Source organism: Pygocentrus nattereri, chromosome 13, assembly GCF_015220715.1.
Source record: "Pygocentrus nattereri isolate fPygNat1 chromosome 13, fPygNat1.pri, whole genome shotgun sequence".
Classification (NCBI taxonomy): Eukaryota; Metazoa; Chordata; class Actinopteri; order Characiformes; family Serrasalmidae; genus Pygocentrus; species Pygocentrus nattereri.
The window spans coordinates 354,164-370,073 of NC_051223.1; the positions used below are offsets into that span (position 1 = coordinate 354,164).

Consider the following 15,910-nt stretch of genomic DNA (forward strand, 5'->3'; position numbering starts at 1 on the left):
TTCTTGTGTACTGCGTCGCCTAATTCTGTTCTCTAGAAGAACTTTTAACATTGCTGAGCGCTTTTGTTGAACGCCTCGTCTTTTGAAAAGTTATAAAACAGCACGGTTCTCCAACCTTCAAAATTATGGATGACGACAAAGTCTTCCTACACGGTAGAACATACGATTAGATTAAATTGCATTAAACCAACAGTGAACACCCAGCCAGAGTCTTGCTTTAGTCTGAGTGTCTTTAAATGAAAAGGACATGAAACCTGTAATGAACACAAACAAACATCAAGGTGATTATTATTAGACCCCCCCCCCCCTCAGCCAGGGTGCCTGCAGTGCGATTTTACATGACATTCACTGCGCCATCACTGGTGAAGGTGGAACATTCGTTCCACTAATCTTTATAGCAGAGCTGTAGAACTGGAATCCAGTCTTGAGGTAAAATGAATTGTTCTTGAGTCAAGCTGAGTGCAGTGCGTCCATCTGAGGTGTTTTTTCCCCTATCATTATTATTAAATGTCATAAACACGACAAAAAAATAATGTTCACTGCCAATTATCTAATTGATCCTTTCCATGGTGCCTTCGTATTAACTGTGTACATTTCATACACATTTATTTATTGATTTATTGATCAATTGATTGATTGATTATTTGTATTGGCCACTCTTGACTCAAACTTGATTACTACAAAGTCCAGGTCTTGATGCTGACAAGACGTGTGTACAATTCTTGGTCTTGACAGCAACAGTGATTTATAGCAAAACACTTAAACAGCACATAATGCCACAGTCACAAGAACCCGCAGAGTAGCCTCCCATTCTAATGGTGCCAGATGGTCACATTACCCAGACTGATCTATGTCTGTCTATGGCTAACTAATCCAACTGAATCGACAGCCAGTACCTGAAAGCTGGAACAGCCCAGTTCAGTTCAGACCAGGTGAAACCAAAGAAAATCAATAGCAACAACAACTTTTTTTCTGCTGGAGCCAAGTGGAATTTCCCCTTTAAAAAGAACAGACTTTTAACATCAAATCCTCGCCAGCATGTGATGAAATAACCTCCTGACCCCTCAGTGGCTCCAGATTATCCATCAGGTCCTTATTTGATGGCAGTCTTTTGTGCTGCTCATGCCCAGCTGTTTGTGGTATTCATGCAAATGAATCAACTGTTCAGTCTGTTTTGCCATTTGGGAACGTGGCCAATATTATTCTAATATTGTTAAACGTGTCTGGGAATGTTCAGCATATGGCAGAGCACATATACACATATATATTAAAGCAATAAGCCACGAGACGCCGTGGGTTAGTGTGATTTTATCACAGGGAAGGCAGTTCTTTAAAAATCCCTCCCCATGATAAAATCGCAGTAATGCGCTTCCTTGAGGGGCTTATTGCTTCTACAAAACGGCGGCCACAATAAAATCTATAAAAATACACAATATTTTAGATCATTATTTAAGTATTATTAATAACAATCAACACAAACAATATTCCACCAAGAAATGTAGTTCCTTTAGAGTACACTATCGGTGCTAAGCAACCACGGACCGTTGAATGAGAACACCAGTGGCTGTGCACTGCAGATATTTCATGATGTTTAATGAACATATTTAACATGGCACTGTTTAATGCAAACCCTGTCGGTTTGCCACCGTGTCTCGTCTGCCAGTCTGATGACGCCTCTTTCTCATGCTGGGGCTGAATCTCAAACGGCTCCTTGCTCCCTACATAGTGCACCACGTAGACATTTAAATACTGACCTGCACCCCAACAATGCAAAATATCGCTAAAAATGGGGGTTCATTTGGGATCCATCCACACTCGGCCTCGACAGGCAGAAGCTAGCATTACTAAACTTACTGTTACACAGCCACTACTTAGCCAGGGAGTCGGAGCCTTCTGGAGTCCAGCCTGGAGTCCAGCCTGGGTTTGATGATACTTCTGACTGAAACAGACATGTAAGTCATTCAGGTGACTTTCTTTATATAGACGCTTTTCAGTGTTTTTATCATGTCGTTAGTACTTAAATTCAAGCCTTTGATATGAAGGTTGGAGTTGTTTAGCATGATAAATAAATATATATATATATATGCGCTCTGCCAAATCAGAAGTATATGTGTATGCACTTCAACTTATAAATACACGTGTGTGTGTGTGTGTGTGTGTATTAATACATATAATCTTTCTTTATATTTTTTGTCATGGGGGGGGGGGGTGTAGGCTTAAGGTCAAACATAGGCTATACTCTGGGTGGTGTTTTTTTTATTTATTATTTATTACATATGATGTATATAATGAAATGAGTAAATGCTGTTTTGTCAGTTGTACACAAGAATAAGCAACATATTCTGTGCAGAAGCAGCAGAGCTGCCGATAACAGTGACCGGATGAAACTGAGCCCAGTATGGGATTCTGCACAAAACACTGTTTTGACCTGCTTGGGAAGCGCAGACCCAGAACTGGAGTTCAAACACAAAAAGAAGAAAGAACCCGAAACGATCCAGATTTGCTGCTTTCAGTTTAACATCTATCCCTGACTCACTGTTTTAGTGACTCACTGTTCCTGAACCTATCCGATTAGGGAAAATTCATTTCTCTTTCCTAGAAGTCGCGCAAAATCCCTGCATTCTTGACTCCCGTGCTGAAAAGCTGCGTAGCTTTCAGCAGCACGACACCAAATATCCCTGTTTTTTCCATTAACACCAGTTAGCAGCATTACAGTCCTTTTTAATGGACTGTAAAATGAAGGAAACGTCAAATTCTGAGGCAACTTCATTTGAATTAAAGGGAAATTCCACCAAAGTATCAACGTTTTCTGAAAGATTCTGTCCTTGTGATGTAAACAGTCATTTAGAGTGGTTTGATATTGAAATGTACAGACTCTGATTTCTGCAGTGGTGGGGATATGAACCTGGAGTCACGATGACCACGAATAACAAAACTAATTTAGTTTATATTTATATATATTTTATATTTATAATATAAACTTATATAGTTTATATTTCTCCAGAACAGAGCTTATCACACCAAACCACTCCAAAGGGCTGTTTACATCTTAACCCTTTCAGTATACAGGATTTTGGAAAAATTGGTGGAATTCTCCTTTATCTTGGTTTGAGGGCAAGTCACAAAGTAGGTTTTATAAGTCTGTTTTTTTTTAAATTTGCGTTCATCCTGTGTGTGACCTAGAAAAGATACATGTGTGTGTGTATTATATATAAATATATATATATATATATATATATATATATATTTTTTTTTTTTTTTTTTTTTTTTTTTTTTTTAAATCCATGTTACATGTATAGGGCAGCATTAGGCAAAATAGTCACCAAAAACTAAATATTTACACTTTTTTAATTCTATCATTAACACTCTGTGTGTGTTGTGGGTCAGGCAGGTTGTTGTGTGCAGTGAATAAAACTTATGCTCATTTTATCTGTGACCTAGGAAAATCATGTACATCAGAGAAAATGACATTTTACGTCAAGTCTGTCGTCACATTGTGGGGGAAAAAAAATATTTCTAAAAATTCTTTCTAGCTTAAAAAGTCGCGCTGTGACGTCGACATGAATTCTGCCTGAAGGTAACGTCACATGGGGGCGGGGGTCAGAGGAGGTCCGCCACCCCAACTCCAATTAAAACTCTTTTCCACACAAGTGAAAAGCTTGTTTTATCCCTTGACCCAATTAGAAGATCGCTGCACTGTCTTTAATTGCGCCCTTCTTCTTTTTTTCGTGATTGACGGCCACAGAATAGATCGCACCGCGGGTAATTGCTGCCTGCTATCTCGTTATTTGACGGACAGTGAACTTGGCGAGCTCTGCGTCGGAGTTCACAGAGATGTCAGGGTCCGCCTTGTAGGTCACAAGCGGGTCAGCTGCTTTGGGAACCGGAGGGGGGAAACCGGGTGGGGTTAGGAGGGATCTCCAAAGGCGAGGGCTTTTTCCCCACCCGTTCTAAGACAGACTCCGCCCTCCTGCGCGGTGGGCTGAGCCCTGCAGTGTTTTAGCGTCGTCACGTTTTATTTCCCTCGCTCGTTTCTGCGTTAAACTGAAATTCTGAAATGCGCTCAGCGGCAGCGAGAGCTGCGCTAAATGCGCTAAATGCGCTAAATGCGCTCACCATCGTCTCTTTATTACTGAACCATTCCATAAAAAGTGCGGATCTCCGGTCAGCGGTCAAATCGAACATGTCATTATTTGTGAGAGAAGGAACGAGCGGCTCGTGACTCCCACAGACCTGCGGCTTTAGGCTGAAAGCTGAGTGTGAAGCCGCTGCGTGCTCGGCGTCACGAGCGACCGCGGCAGCACAGCTAAATGACCCGGGCTGTTATGACAGTCCTGCGGTATAAACCGGACAACAGGTCACCGCGTCTTAAGTCATGACGCGATGTCTAAAACAGCGGCTCTGAGCCGGTGCTGGACATTTAGGTTCACTGTCAGATAAGAACCAAGTTGGTTTATTTAAATGGGAATTTCGCCGATTTCCTCTTTTTTTGCATAATTAAATAGCTCAGATGTAAACAAAGTCATTCAGGGTGGCTTTATGTGAAATGCAGAGCCAGAACTGTTCATAGTGGTGGTGATAGGAACCAGACGTCAGAAGGTCTCACAGAAAGTTATGGCATGACATGGTTTTGTGTTTCCTCAGACGCGGTTTTATGTCCCATACAGAAAATAAATATATATATATAATTTTTTAGATGCACCACTATTTTACCACAGTCAACACTACAGTAACATGTGGGTAGTAAATAAAGTGGTTAAGTTGTAGGCAGAAGATCAGTCCGCGCGCTTCTCTAGAACGGAGCATTCCGTTAATAACCCTATTTCCATCTCAGTGGTTGAACTATGCCGAGGAAAACTGGAAGAATTCCTATTCAGAGGTGTGAATGAACTATACTTGAACTTCAGGTAGGACGCTTTGGGCAGAGTGGCTATTAGTGGCTATTCGCACATTGTTGGCGATTCTGGAGAGGAAAGACGAGGCACGATGACCACAGGACTCAGAGAAGAACAAGTCCGAGAGGTCCGAGTGAACTCAGCAACGGCCGCCTAACGGTTTAACACGCCCTAGAACAGCCGCCAGACACGGAGATCTCCTGCCTGTCTTACTCATTCACGCCACCAGGAGCTCAAGGAAACCGAAAGGTGAAATGCGGGGCAAACGCTCCGGCGGCGAACTGCTCTCAGGCCGGCAGAGGAAGTCCATAACGGTCGCTGTGAGACCTGGAGCCCTTCTCTCACTGGCTGCCTCAGCCTCGGTGCCCCTCCTCAGTACAGCGATCGTGGGTGGGTTCTGCAGGCTGCTCGCTCTTCGTGTACCGGTAACCCTGCTCCGCTCCGGCGCCCTTTAAGCTGACCCAGGATTGAACCCGCCGTCATATTCTTTTATATCCACGTGTGAGACGCAGTACCTGCGGGTCAGTCCAGGGTTAAAGTCCACCACTGGGCTTCTAACTCGGGTTCACCCTCACCAGCCTCGACAAACACGCCTGCACCTCTGCATGTACAGGTTCAAGCAGCTCTTTAAAAAGATGGTTCTTCAAGGGTTCTTCAGTAAAGGCAGGGGTTCTATTAAGAACCATGAAACCTGCATGGTTCTTCGCACGCTGAAATGGTTCTTCAGAACGATTATGCGTTGTGTCCATTTCACCAGGCATGGAACAAAAATGTTTACTGGAGTGTTCATGGTTCCAGAACCACTGCCTCTACTGAAGAAACACTGAAGAGCCGTATTTTAAAGCTCCATTTCCAAAGGGGCTGTTTAGAATTTAAAAATGAAAGGATTCCATCACTTTATTTACAGCAGTGGGGAAGCGGGGGGCTGTGGTCATCTACAGTACAAGTATAGCCATTTTATTCACTGTCCAAACCGCCAGTGAAGCTGCACCACCCGCTCTTTAAATGTCATGTTTATGATGGTAAAATAGGCATAAATCTGGGGGGGGGGGGGTATGGGGGTCTTTGGGGGCTATGCTGCCTCACAACGCCCTACATGCGCCCCTCCGTGGATTAAAATTAATTCATTAAAATCAATTTTAAGACAAACCCTCATCACAAAACTATGACCGTCAGCCAGCTTTCTGTGAGGGAGCTTCCAGAGCTGGACGCCTGGTTCCCATCACCACCACTGTGCACAGTTCTGACGCTGAACCTCAGTGTTTACTCCTCAAATCATTTAATTATGCAGATTTTTAAAAATTGGTGGAGTTCCCCTTTAAAGCCCAAATAAGCCACGGTGTTTCGCCTTTGTGGGGGGGTGGGTGTGGGGGGGCGGCTGGGGCATTAACACCTTTTCAAAGTGCAAATCCTTTGGATTGTCTGAGCTTCTACAGGAGGTGCTGCTATTAAAATGCGCCTATAACAAATGGCGCAGAGTTTTGAAGCAGAGGCGGCTCCTGGCCCCGTGGGGCGGGGTGACACCCACACCGCAATTAAAGATGAACTTTGCGTGAACTAATTTATCTGAGCAAGGTAACAGGAGGCTGAGACGCAGGCAATGGGTATAAAAGACCTTCGCAGTTCACAGCCAGCAGTCTCTCCCATCTCTTCTCACTATGGGTCTGTATACTTTACTGGTAACCTTGCTTTGCACGGTGGTGCTCCCGGTCCTGCTCTTTCTGGCCGCAGTGAAGCTGTGGGAGGTGCTGGTGGTCAGAGGGACTGATCCTGGCTGTGGAAGCCCCCTTCCTCCAGGGACCATGGGCTTACCGTTCATTGGAGAGACACTGCAGCTCATTCTGCAGGTAACGTGAGGGTCTGCCGGGTGTTCGTGTTGTGGCGTAGCTCTCCTCTTTTTCTCCTCGAGTTATACTGATGTTTGCAGGTTCCTGCTTTGGTTCCTTCTCATAGCCCACGCTGATCATGCCTTGTGTTCTCCTGATTCTCAGAGGAGGAAATTTCTCCGAATGAAGCGACAGAAATACGGATTTATCTACAAAACGCACCTATTCGGTAACCCCACTGTCAGAGTGATGGGCGCTGATAACGTGCGGCAGATTCTGCTGGGGGAGCACAAACTTGTTGCCGTTCAGTGGCCAGCATCGGTCAGGACCATCCTGGGCTCTGATACGCTCTCCAACGTGCACGGCAGCCAGCACAGGAATAAGAAAAAGGTAAGAGCGCCCTCCTTCTCGAGATAAACGCCTCGTCTTAACGTATTTAAAGCGTTTTTTCTGCCTGTCTTGTGCGACAGGTTTTCTATTCACCAGCCACTTGTTGGAGTTTTCCCGCTGCGCATTAGATTCTGCAGCAGATCTGTCTCTGTACCCATCCACCCGAACACCCGTGGGGCACGGTGCGCTGACTGCGGTCGGTCTTCTGTTTCAGGCGGTGATGAAGGCGTTCTCTCGAGATGCTCTGGAGCACTACATCCCGGTAATCCAGGAGGAGGTGCGGAGCGCCGTGCAAGACTGGATGCAGCGCGTGCCCTGCGTGCTCGTCTACCCGCACATGAAGCGCCTCATGTTCCGCATTGCCATGAGGATCCTCCTGGGCTTCGAGCCAGACCAGATCAAGACCGACGAGCGAGCGCTGGTCGAAGCTTTTGAGGAAATGATCAAGAACCTGTTCTCCCTTCCCATCGACGTCCCGTTCAGCGGTTTATACCGGGTAAACATCTACCGCGTCGTGCGTAAAATCCATGAAAGAGGTCGTTTTCCGGCTTTTCCTAACTCTGGTTCTCTCGCAGGGCCTGAAAGCGCGAAACTTCATCCACGCCAAAATAGAGGAGAACATCACAAAGAAAATCCAAGATGGCGACAACGAGAACGAGCCCAAGCACAAGGACGCGCTGCAGCTGCTGATCGAAAACAGCCGGAAGACCGGCGAGCCGCTCAGCATGCAGGTACGTATCTGTGCTCAGTCCGCAGAGACTGTACTGAAAGATAAAAGGCTGAAGCTCCTTCAGGGATGTAACTAATGATGTTTGCTTTGAACCCTCAGGCGATGAAGGAGTCAGCGACTGAGCTTCTCTTCGGGGGCCACGAGACCACGGCCAGCACGGCAACCTCTCTGGTGATGTTCCTGGGGCTGAATCCTGAGGTGGTTCAGCGAATTAGAGACGAGCTGAAAGAGAAGGTAAGACCTTTTACCTCAGTGGAGCACATGTTGGGTGACCTTTGACAAATTACGGATGGACACTGAGCCTTCCCTCTTTCTCCCACAGGACGTTTCAGGTATGCACTCACCTGGAAAGGCTCTAAATATGGAGCTACTGGAACAGCTGAAGTACACTGGGTGCGTCATCAAGGAAACCCTCAGGATTAATCCACCTGTACCCGGGGGGTTCCGCGTGGCACTCAAAACCTTTGAACTTAATGTAAGTTCACGTTTCTTACAGTATTGATCAAATTGCTCCGTATGCGGTGATGTAAAAGGGAAATGAACTGGGAATAGAAAGGGGGTGTTCTTTTGAATAAAGGAGTTGAGCTAATTTAGTTGGTACAATATCATGGTCTTCATCTTGATACCTGTCTGCTGGGAAGACTCACCTATGCCATAATGACTGGTCATCTTTAATCATCTCCTCCCATCTCCTGCTTTCTCCAGGGCTACCAGATTCCCAAAGGCTGGAATGTCATTTACAGCATTTGTGATACACATGATGTTGCAGATGTCTTCCCTAACAAAGAGGAATTCCAGCCAGAACGATTCATGGCCAAAGGCTTGGAGGACAGTTCCAGGTTTAACTACATCCCCTTTGGGGGAGGCTCCAGAATGTGTGTGGGCAAAGAGTTTGCTAAAGTGCTGCTCAAGATATTTTTAGTTGAGCTAGTACAGCAGTGCAACTGGACACTTTTGAATGGACCGCCAACAATGAAAACGGGCCCAACTGTGTACCCCGTGGACAATCTTCCCACAAAGTTCAGCCCTTATGTCAGTAATTAGTCCATTTAAATTGGCTATGAGCTGCTAACATGAGCATTGTACATAGGCATATTTTAATTTTCTAGATGAAATGTGATGTATGACATTTTTATATTTGGTTTATGTAATAGATCTATATATAAATTCATTTTTAACAAAGGGCACTACTCTTACATGGATCACTGTATTTCTTTGAGGTATCTGTGATGTATATTTGTAATGTAGCTTTGTTTTTTTATATATATTTAGTGTTTTGTACTGAATGCAACTTATTTAAATTACTCTTTGCTGTATGGGCTTTATTTAATAAAACATTGACAATATTGCACAAATGTTGTTTCTTCATTTTGAAAACTCAAATCGGTTTAAACTAGTTTGGAAACCGTTTCCCAAAACACTGAAACAGAAATGTGTGTCCGCATTGCCAAAAGCAACACACCCAGTTCTGTACTACTGGCTTAATGATCAACGAGGTAAAGCATATCAGGTATCAAAAAACATTCACCATAATATGGCATTGTAAAGCGGCTTGATGATGTTGGAAGTTAACATGGATCAGTCTGGAGAAGATGACCCCTTTCAGCAGTGGGCGATATGTGTACAGCAAGGAGAACTGGTTATAACGCACACTCAATAAGATCAAAATGGCTAAAGCACTGTAAATGTAGTGTATGTATATCAAAAAAAGTCGATACAAATGTTCTTCACTGAAGAACACCCAACAACAGTCAGTATGGCAAAGCAGCCCTCGAAGAAACAGAAGTGAATACAGGGCCCACAACTTGATAAGATCTCTTGACCACCAGATATATTTAAATCTGAGATTTGTAAGCAGAAGCTATTATACACTGATTTAATATAACCTCATATGGAGAATGACCCTTTTTAATGAACACATCAGGCTAGACTGTGTCCAAAGAAAAATATTGAAAACAAGAAGTCTACAGACCACCAAAAGGAATGACATCCACAGCCCATGTCCATTACTCTAATAAATGGGTGAGAGGCCTGGGAGCATAACGGAAGCTCCACAAGGATAATAAGCAATGCAGTGTGACATCAGCGAGAGCAGCCGCTGTGAAGGAAGGTGGTGGAGAGTTCACACCAGAGAGGGAAGGAGAAAGAGGATGTGTTTGGCAATGTCGCAACTGCTCGTCGTGCTGTATTTTCCACAAACGAGCAGTTCCTTGTGAATGCTGGAACAGGAGGTGACTTGAATGGAATGATGAAGGGCCAATACTATAGAATAACTAGCTTAAGTGTGGCCTCACCCTCTAGCCAATGCATCAAAGGAGCAAAATTTCACAAATTACAGCATTAAAGGAAGAAGAGACGTTAGAGGTGGAGAGAAAAAAATTGGGCTGCCTGGGCGGGCTTGTATCCCAGCACACAGGGGTCATGTGGAAGGGACTTGTCCTTGCGTGACACTTGGAAGGAGAGAGAGAGAGAGAGGGAAAGATTCAGAGAGCCATTGGCGGCCTGGCAGATGCCTCTGTTAGCCATTTCTCTACCCCGTCCTACGGGCTCCTGATTTACATCCACCCAACTGCACGGCTGACACCTTTATGTCCAGCCATCCTATCCAAGCAGGCCAGGGCGCTGTGATAGATGCAGCTGAACTTTTCCTCCTATCACCTTGTAAAGAACCTCCGCCCAGCCTATTGTTTAACATCAAGAGGCGACAAGAGAACTTTTTATCCTCAGAGCCATATTTTTGTCTAAATTTGTGAGCATATACAGAATTTACAGCTGCCAAATGCAGGCTATTTCAGACTCTCTTGTTTTTATGCAGTTCCTCAAGCCTTGGGTCAAGTAAATCAATGTAATTGCAGCTGGACCTGTATTGTAACAGTTCCTGTTTGGGCACTGTGTGGAGAAAAGAATGGCTGTTTCCACTAGCTCCGAAAACAGGAGCTTTCTGACCTCTAAAAAACAAAGGCAGATCCTCAGGCCCATTCAGACAGAATTCTGAAAAACACTGTGGTGGGATAGAAAATCTCACTTTTAAAGACCACAATTAATTTGTAATCTGAACTTTACATGACTCCTCATGTCCTGTCCCCTGAAAAATGATGCCTTTAGTGCCCCAGGAAGTCTAATGTGCCCTTAAACATAAGTAGCTCCAACTAAACTTAACTCAATGCTATAACAAACGGGGTGTAAAAGAGCTGTTCCACTGACAAGAGACATGGCTCTCCAGCACCAAGGTGCAAATGGCTTTTTCATTACCACAAAAGTCAATTCGAATGCCCCTAACAGCATTTACATGTCTGCTGCACTCTTGCCCTTCTGCCGAATCATATCAGACCATTCCAGTGCTCATTTGGATTACCTATTAGTGGCCCACTGCTATTATTTATAATCAAGTGGGGGCTTTTCACGGGTCTCAAGGGTCAGGAAAAGTTCAGTCATTTACAAAAAGAGGCATGACCTCACAGGGACGTTAAATTGTCCATTTCTCAAGAGTTTGAGCTTCCGCAAGTCCTATATGTGTCTGTCCATAAACGAATGATGATGAAAACGGATTTGAATTGCCTCGAAATGCTCATGAGGCGTAAAAAGAAAAGAACGGGTGAGACTACGGAAGGCAGTGAGATACATCACTCTGTAAATGAAAACGACCCAGTTCGTGGTAAAACACCACATAATGAAGAAAAAAAGACCTCAGTAATGGCTGGAAGTTAAACAGTCCACATGGCTGGTGAATTATCAACAAAGGAATGAACACACCAAAGCCCTGAAGCTAAAGGATGAGCTGTGTACATACTTGCTGCCATTGATGGCCGTCAAATCAGAGGCACAATGTGCCTGTATTACTAAAATGAAGAATAAAAATGGTCTCCAAAAAGTTGTTTAAAGTTCTCATAGATTCCTGGTTGCAAATCAAAAAGAGTAGCGAATGATTTCATTTGCTGAAAGTGCAAGGGGCCACACCCCAGCACGGTTGAAGTGGCATCATTCTTCAAGCCTGCCGAGCACGGCTTTCTCAGTTTTCAGTGAAACAGAAGCCTGAACGATAACTGTGTCCCATTTGCCTGCTAGAATAACAGTGGAAGCCATTGTTGATAAAGCCAAACAAGTGAAAACGAATTCCTCCAGTCCTTTTGGGAAGGAAACTCTATGAAGATTAATGGCTTGTACCTGTAGCTTGTCAGGTTAAGTGGCATGACTCTCAATATGACTCTCACTTGGACTGCTGGACTGCCTTCATACCTGCCCATGTGACCACACCTTTAGGTGTTCCAGCCCAAAACTCAAATTTAATTTGTTATTTATTTAATTTGTTATATGCAGCATTCTGTGGTTCTGCATTGCATCTCTCAGCCTCATTGGCTTGACAGACCTCACAGTTTTATATGATATCCACGTTTTCATTCATCAGTGCTCTCTTATAACAACACCCAGCATGCATTGCACATTCGCAATATACAGCCATAGTGTTGGAAATCATTTTGGCGTCAACCAATCCTGATTGCTAGCCTAGCCCCTAAACTATAAGCTAATACATGCAACCACGCAACTAGTGGGACCTGTTATACAAACTAAGTGTCCCTCTGGTCATCGAATAAAATCATAAAGAAGTATTCAGCACAAAATGGAGTTTAGCCTGACATTTAGCCTGAGAAAAGCAGCAGCCACACTTTCGTAGCGTTTTTGACTAGTAGCATTGCTACCTTTAGCTTTTAGCTTGTTGTCCTGCTCACCTGATGAGGCATTTATGTCCTTTGAGGAATCCATCCTCTTCATTATAATGACAATTAAGTTTGGGCGCCCAAACTTTTGCATATGACTAAACATGTAGGTTATCACACATTTTTTTCCAATATGTTAAACTCAGCAAATAAATAGGAATTGTGCACTAAAATTGTCAGAAAATGTCATTTTTCCTCTGTAGAGTAGATTAACTTATTACCACTTAGAAAACCAACGAGCTGTAGTTTGACCTGGGGTATTCAATAGTGCAGACATATATTTGTTACATTGAGGCCTACAGAAATGCAGCTGTTTCTCCTGAAATTTTACAGGGTTGAAGAATAAAATGACCATTTTCCCACCACGAAAGGGTTTAATTATTCAGAGTTATGTCAATGACTGCCTCAAATGTAACTCTAAACTTAAATATACAAGTTATCGCAAGGTAAAAACAACAATTATCTCAGTTGAGTCCTCTACCCTTCCAAATAAGCTTGCTTTTTGAAATGGCTCCAAAAGCACCCCGAGATATCCAGACAAGGAATAAGACGACCAATTCCAGGAGGACCTGCCAAGGTGAGAGATAATGACTGGCTTTGTAGGACAACATCTGCAATTGCAGCATTCCAACTGTAATGTCTGCCACGCTTCTGAAGACAAGTTCAAACATTTCTCACAGTTTGTGACTGACAGCGGCCTCCGGCTGCTTCTCTTGAAGTTGGCGGGTCTCGAACTCCAAGCTGGCATGAATAAGAGCAGAAGTACATGACTTTCTCCTACACCCATGCCTGATGACACAGAATGTGCTACAACAACTCCAACAGGATATCTATGTCAAAATCACTCCCTAAATCAAGACTTGCTGGGTAACTTGGCTAATAACCGCCAAGAAATGTAATAGACATTACCAAGAAAATGACAGAGAACAAGATGCTTCCGTTCTCCTTGTAGTTGTGATCTTAGTTTCATAAGACCAATGATGCATAGGTCTAGCTGCACAACTTCAGAAAGTGGTACACCACATGTGTTCATTAGAATAATATGATGTGATGGACTGTGTAATTGTAAAGAGGGAAATAATTATCTGATGACTGACAAAAAGCATTAAAACAAGTGGGAACTCAGCTTTAGATCAGTTTTGATTAGTAACATCTCCCTCAGGCATACTGCTATGGTTTATCTGTGGCATTTGAGAGTTAGGGTCAAAGGGAGTTCAAGCTGATGAAACTTTATGAACCTTTTGCTGTTTTTGTTTACTCGTTACGTGCTTGGCCTTTACTGGAAAAGGAAACTGCTGAAGAGACTATGGGCTATCGCACGGTCAGTCGATTATGTTGTGTAAGCTACAGCATTAAGCCTTTGATTTCAACTGTAGAGCAAAGTCACATACCTCCAAAAGTTCAAAAGTTCAGTCTAGCCATGAACTTTGTCGGCGCTCATTACGTCGTTCGAGTGCTGCCAGGGAGGCAGGAAGAAAGTACCTTGCAATGAGAGGGTGCCGACTGTGATGTTAATGTGCTAAAGTGTAATGTTTGTGGAGAGCTGAAGGCCAAACAGAAGAAACAGCTAGCACCTGGTTAGCTTTGCGTTCCCGTACATTGATAGTATAAGTGGAGAAAAACATATTCTTCAAAGGCAACCTTTTAACGCTTCTCCAGGTTTCCCTTTCCTTTGATGTGTCATACAGCTTGCACATGTAAACAGTCAGCCAAGTTACAAAGCTCAAAGTACACACCAGAGAGAGTAACTCTCTTCCACATAAACCACTCAGCTGACTGAAATTACAGTCCTTTTCCTTTGTTACAAGATGATGCAGTCTTGTAACAGAACCCTTATTGCGCACCTTCACACAGCGCACAGCAATTACTGGAGACCAGAACGAGTTTGTTCAGTTTCGTAGCCACATCGAGAGCACGCTGACCTGACTTTGAGGATTGGACTCTGGCTAAAACTCATGTGGCAGAACTGGCACTGTTGGACAACATAGGTGTTTACCTGAGTTCATGACTGCAAAGGCCCCTGTTTACATTATTTTCATATACATAAAACCATTCAGTGACCTCTGTGGAGGGCACACTGACATTCAGGCGTGTAGAGGTGGTCAAGACGACTTGCTGAAGTGCAGACCGAGCATCAGAACGGGGAAGAAAGGGGATTTAAGGGACTTTGAACGTGGCGTGGTTGTTGGTGCCAGACGGGCTGGTCTGAGGAATTGTTCATGTGTTTTTTCTTACATATCGAACCAACACACACATCTTCTTCACTGACTGTGCTTTTAACCACAATTTGCAACAATATGTACTCATGTTTCACATAGATCTAAATACAGGTGACTGTTCTTACTGAAACAGTAGCCAGTTGAGCAGCCATTTGTGCCCCAGTAATAAACCCTTTCTCACAGTCACTGAGATCTTGACCTATTGTCACTTTGTTGTGGAGCTTGGGATGTTAACTGCTTAATCGTATCATGAGGTTCACTTGTCTAGAAGTATCTGCGCAATCTGTTATGATTCTCCTCTCACTCACTCAGGCTTTTCATTTAACTTGTCAGTAATCTGAGCTTTAGGCAGTTTCTACATTTCCATGGCAGTTTTTCACCATAAAGCATGACTGATGCTGTATTGAAGACTGAGGAAGATGCTTTATGGCTGATTGATGTTGTGTAATTCTACACTGGAAATGTTTTTTTCTCAGGAAGATCGTCTTTATGCATGCATTTAGGCTACGCTTTGCACAGCAGGTAGAAATTGGCCAAATCTGATTTTCTCACCAAATCCGATTTTTTTGTTTGGCTGTTCACATTATCTTTTAAATGTGATCTGTGACATCAGTCTGAACAGATCAGCTCCTAAACCGACCCACATGCACAAAGAACAATACTTCACATGGCTCGTCCAGAGGCAAACAGTCATGACGACTAGCGAACACTAGTCGCTCCCGGTTTCGTCTTCACCAGCATCGCAGGAGCGATTATTCCAGGGGTCGACAGCTGGACTCATCACCCTTTTTGGTACAGAAACATCAGCAGCGCTAAACGATGACAAATGTTGTACTGACATGAAAGTCGCATGAATTCCGATCTGGCTGTTCAGACTGAGTCGCATCGCCGCAGATCGGATACGGATCGGGATTCAGTACCACATATGAAAGCGTCTCAAATCGGAGTTGAAAATGTCACATTCAATACATTTTTTGCCGTTCACACCGACACACAAATAACACACCTGTGTCACATATGAGGAAAAAGCTTGGATTTCGGCCACTTTTACCTGCTGTGTAAACGTAGCCTTAGGGTCTTGTGTCAGATTGTGTTCACTCGTGTGCTCAAATACTGCAAATGTGCTTTTTAAAAG

General features: G+C 43.8%; 1 protein-coding gene across 1 annotated transcript; it reads left to right on the forward strand.

Moving 5' to 3' along the window:
* The first annotated feature begins 6,413 nt into the window (after window positions 1–6,413).
* LOC108412396 (cytochrome P450 26A1) lies at window positions 6,414–9,177 on the forward strand. The gene is made up of 7 exons (XM_017684382.2): window positions 6,414–6,742; window positions 6,887–7,111; window positions 7,326–7,607; window positions 7,687–7,842; window positions 7,941–8,075; window positions 8,164–8,316; window positions 8,547–9,177. The coding sequence occupies exons 1-7, from the start codon at window positions 6,554–6,556 to the stop codon at window positions 8,883–8,885; spliced, it is 1,479 nt and encodes a 492-aa protein (XP_017539871.1). The 5' UTR covers window positions 6,414–6,553; the 3' UTR covers window positions 8,886–9,177.
* Window positions 9,178–15,910: the final 6,733 nt, after the last annotated feature.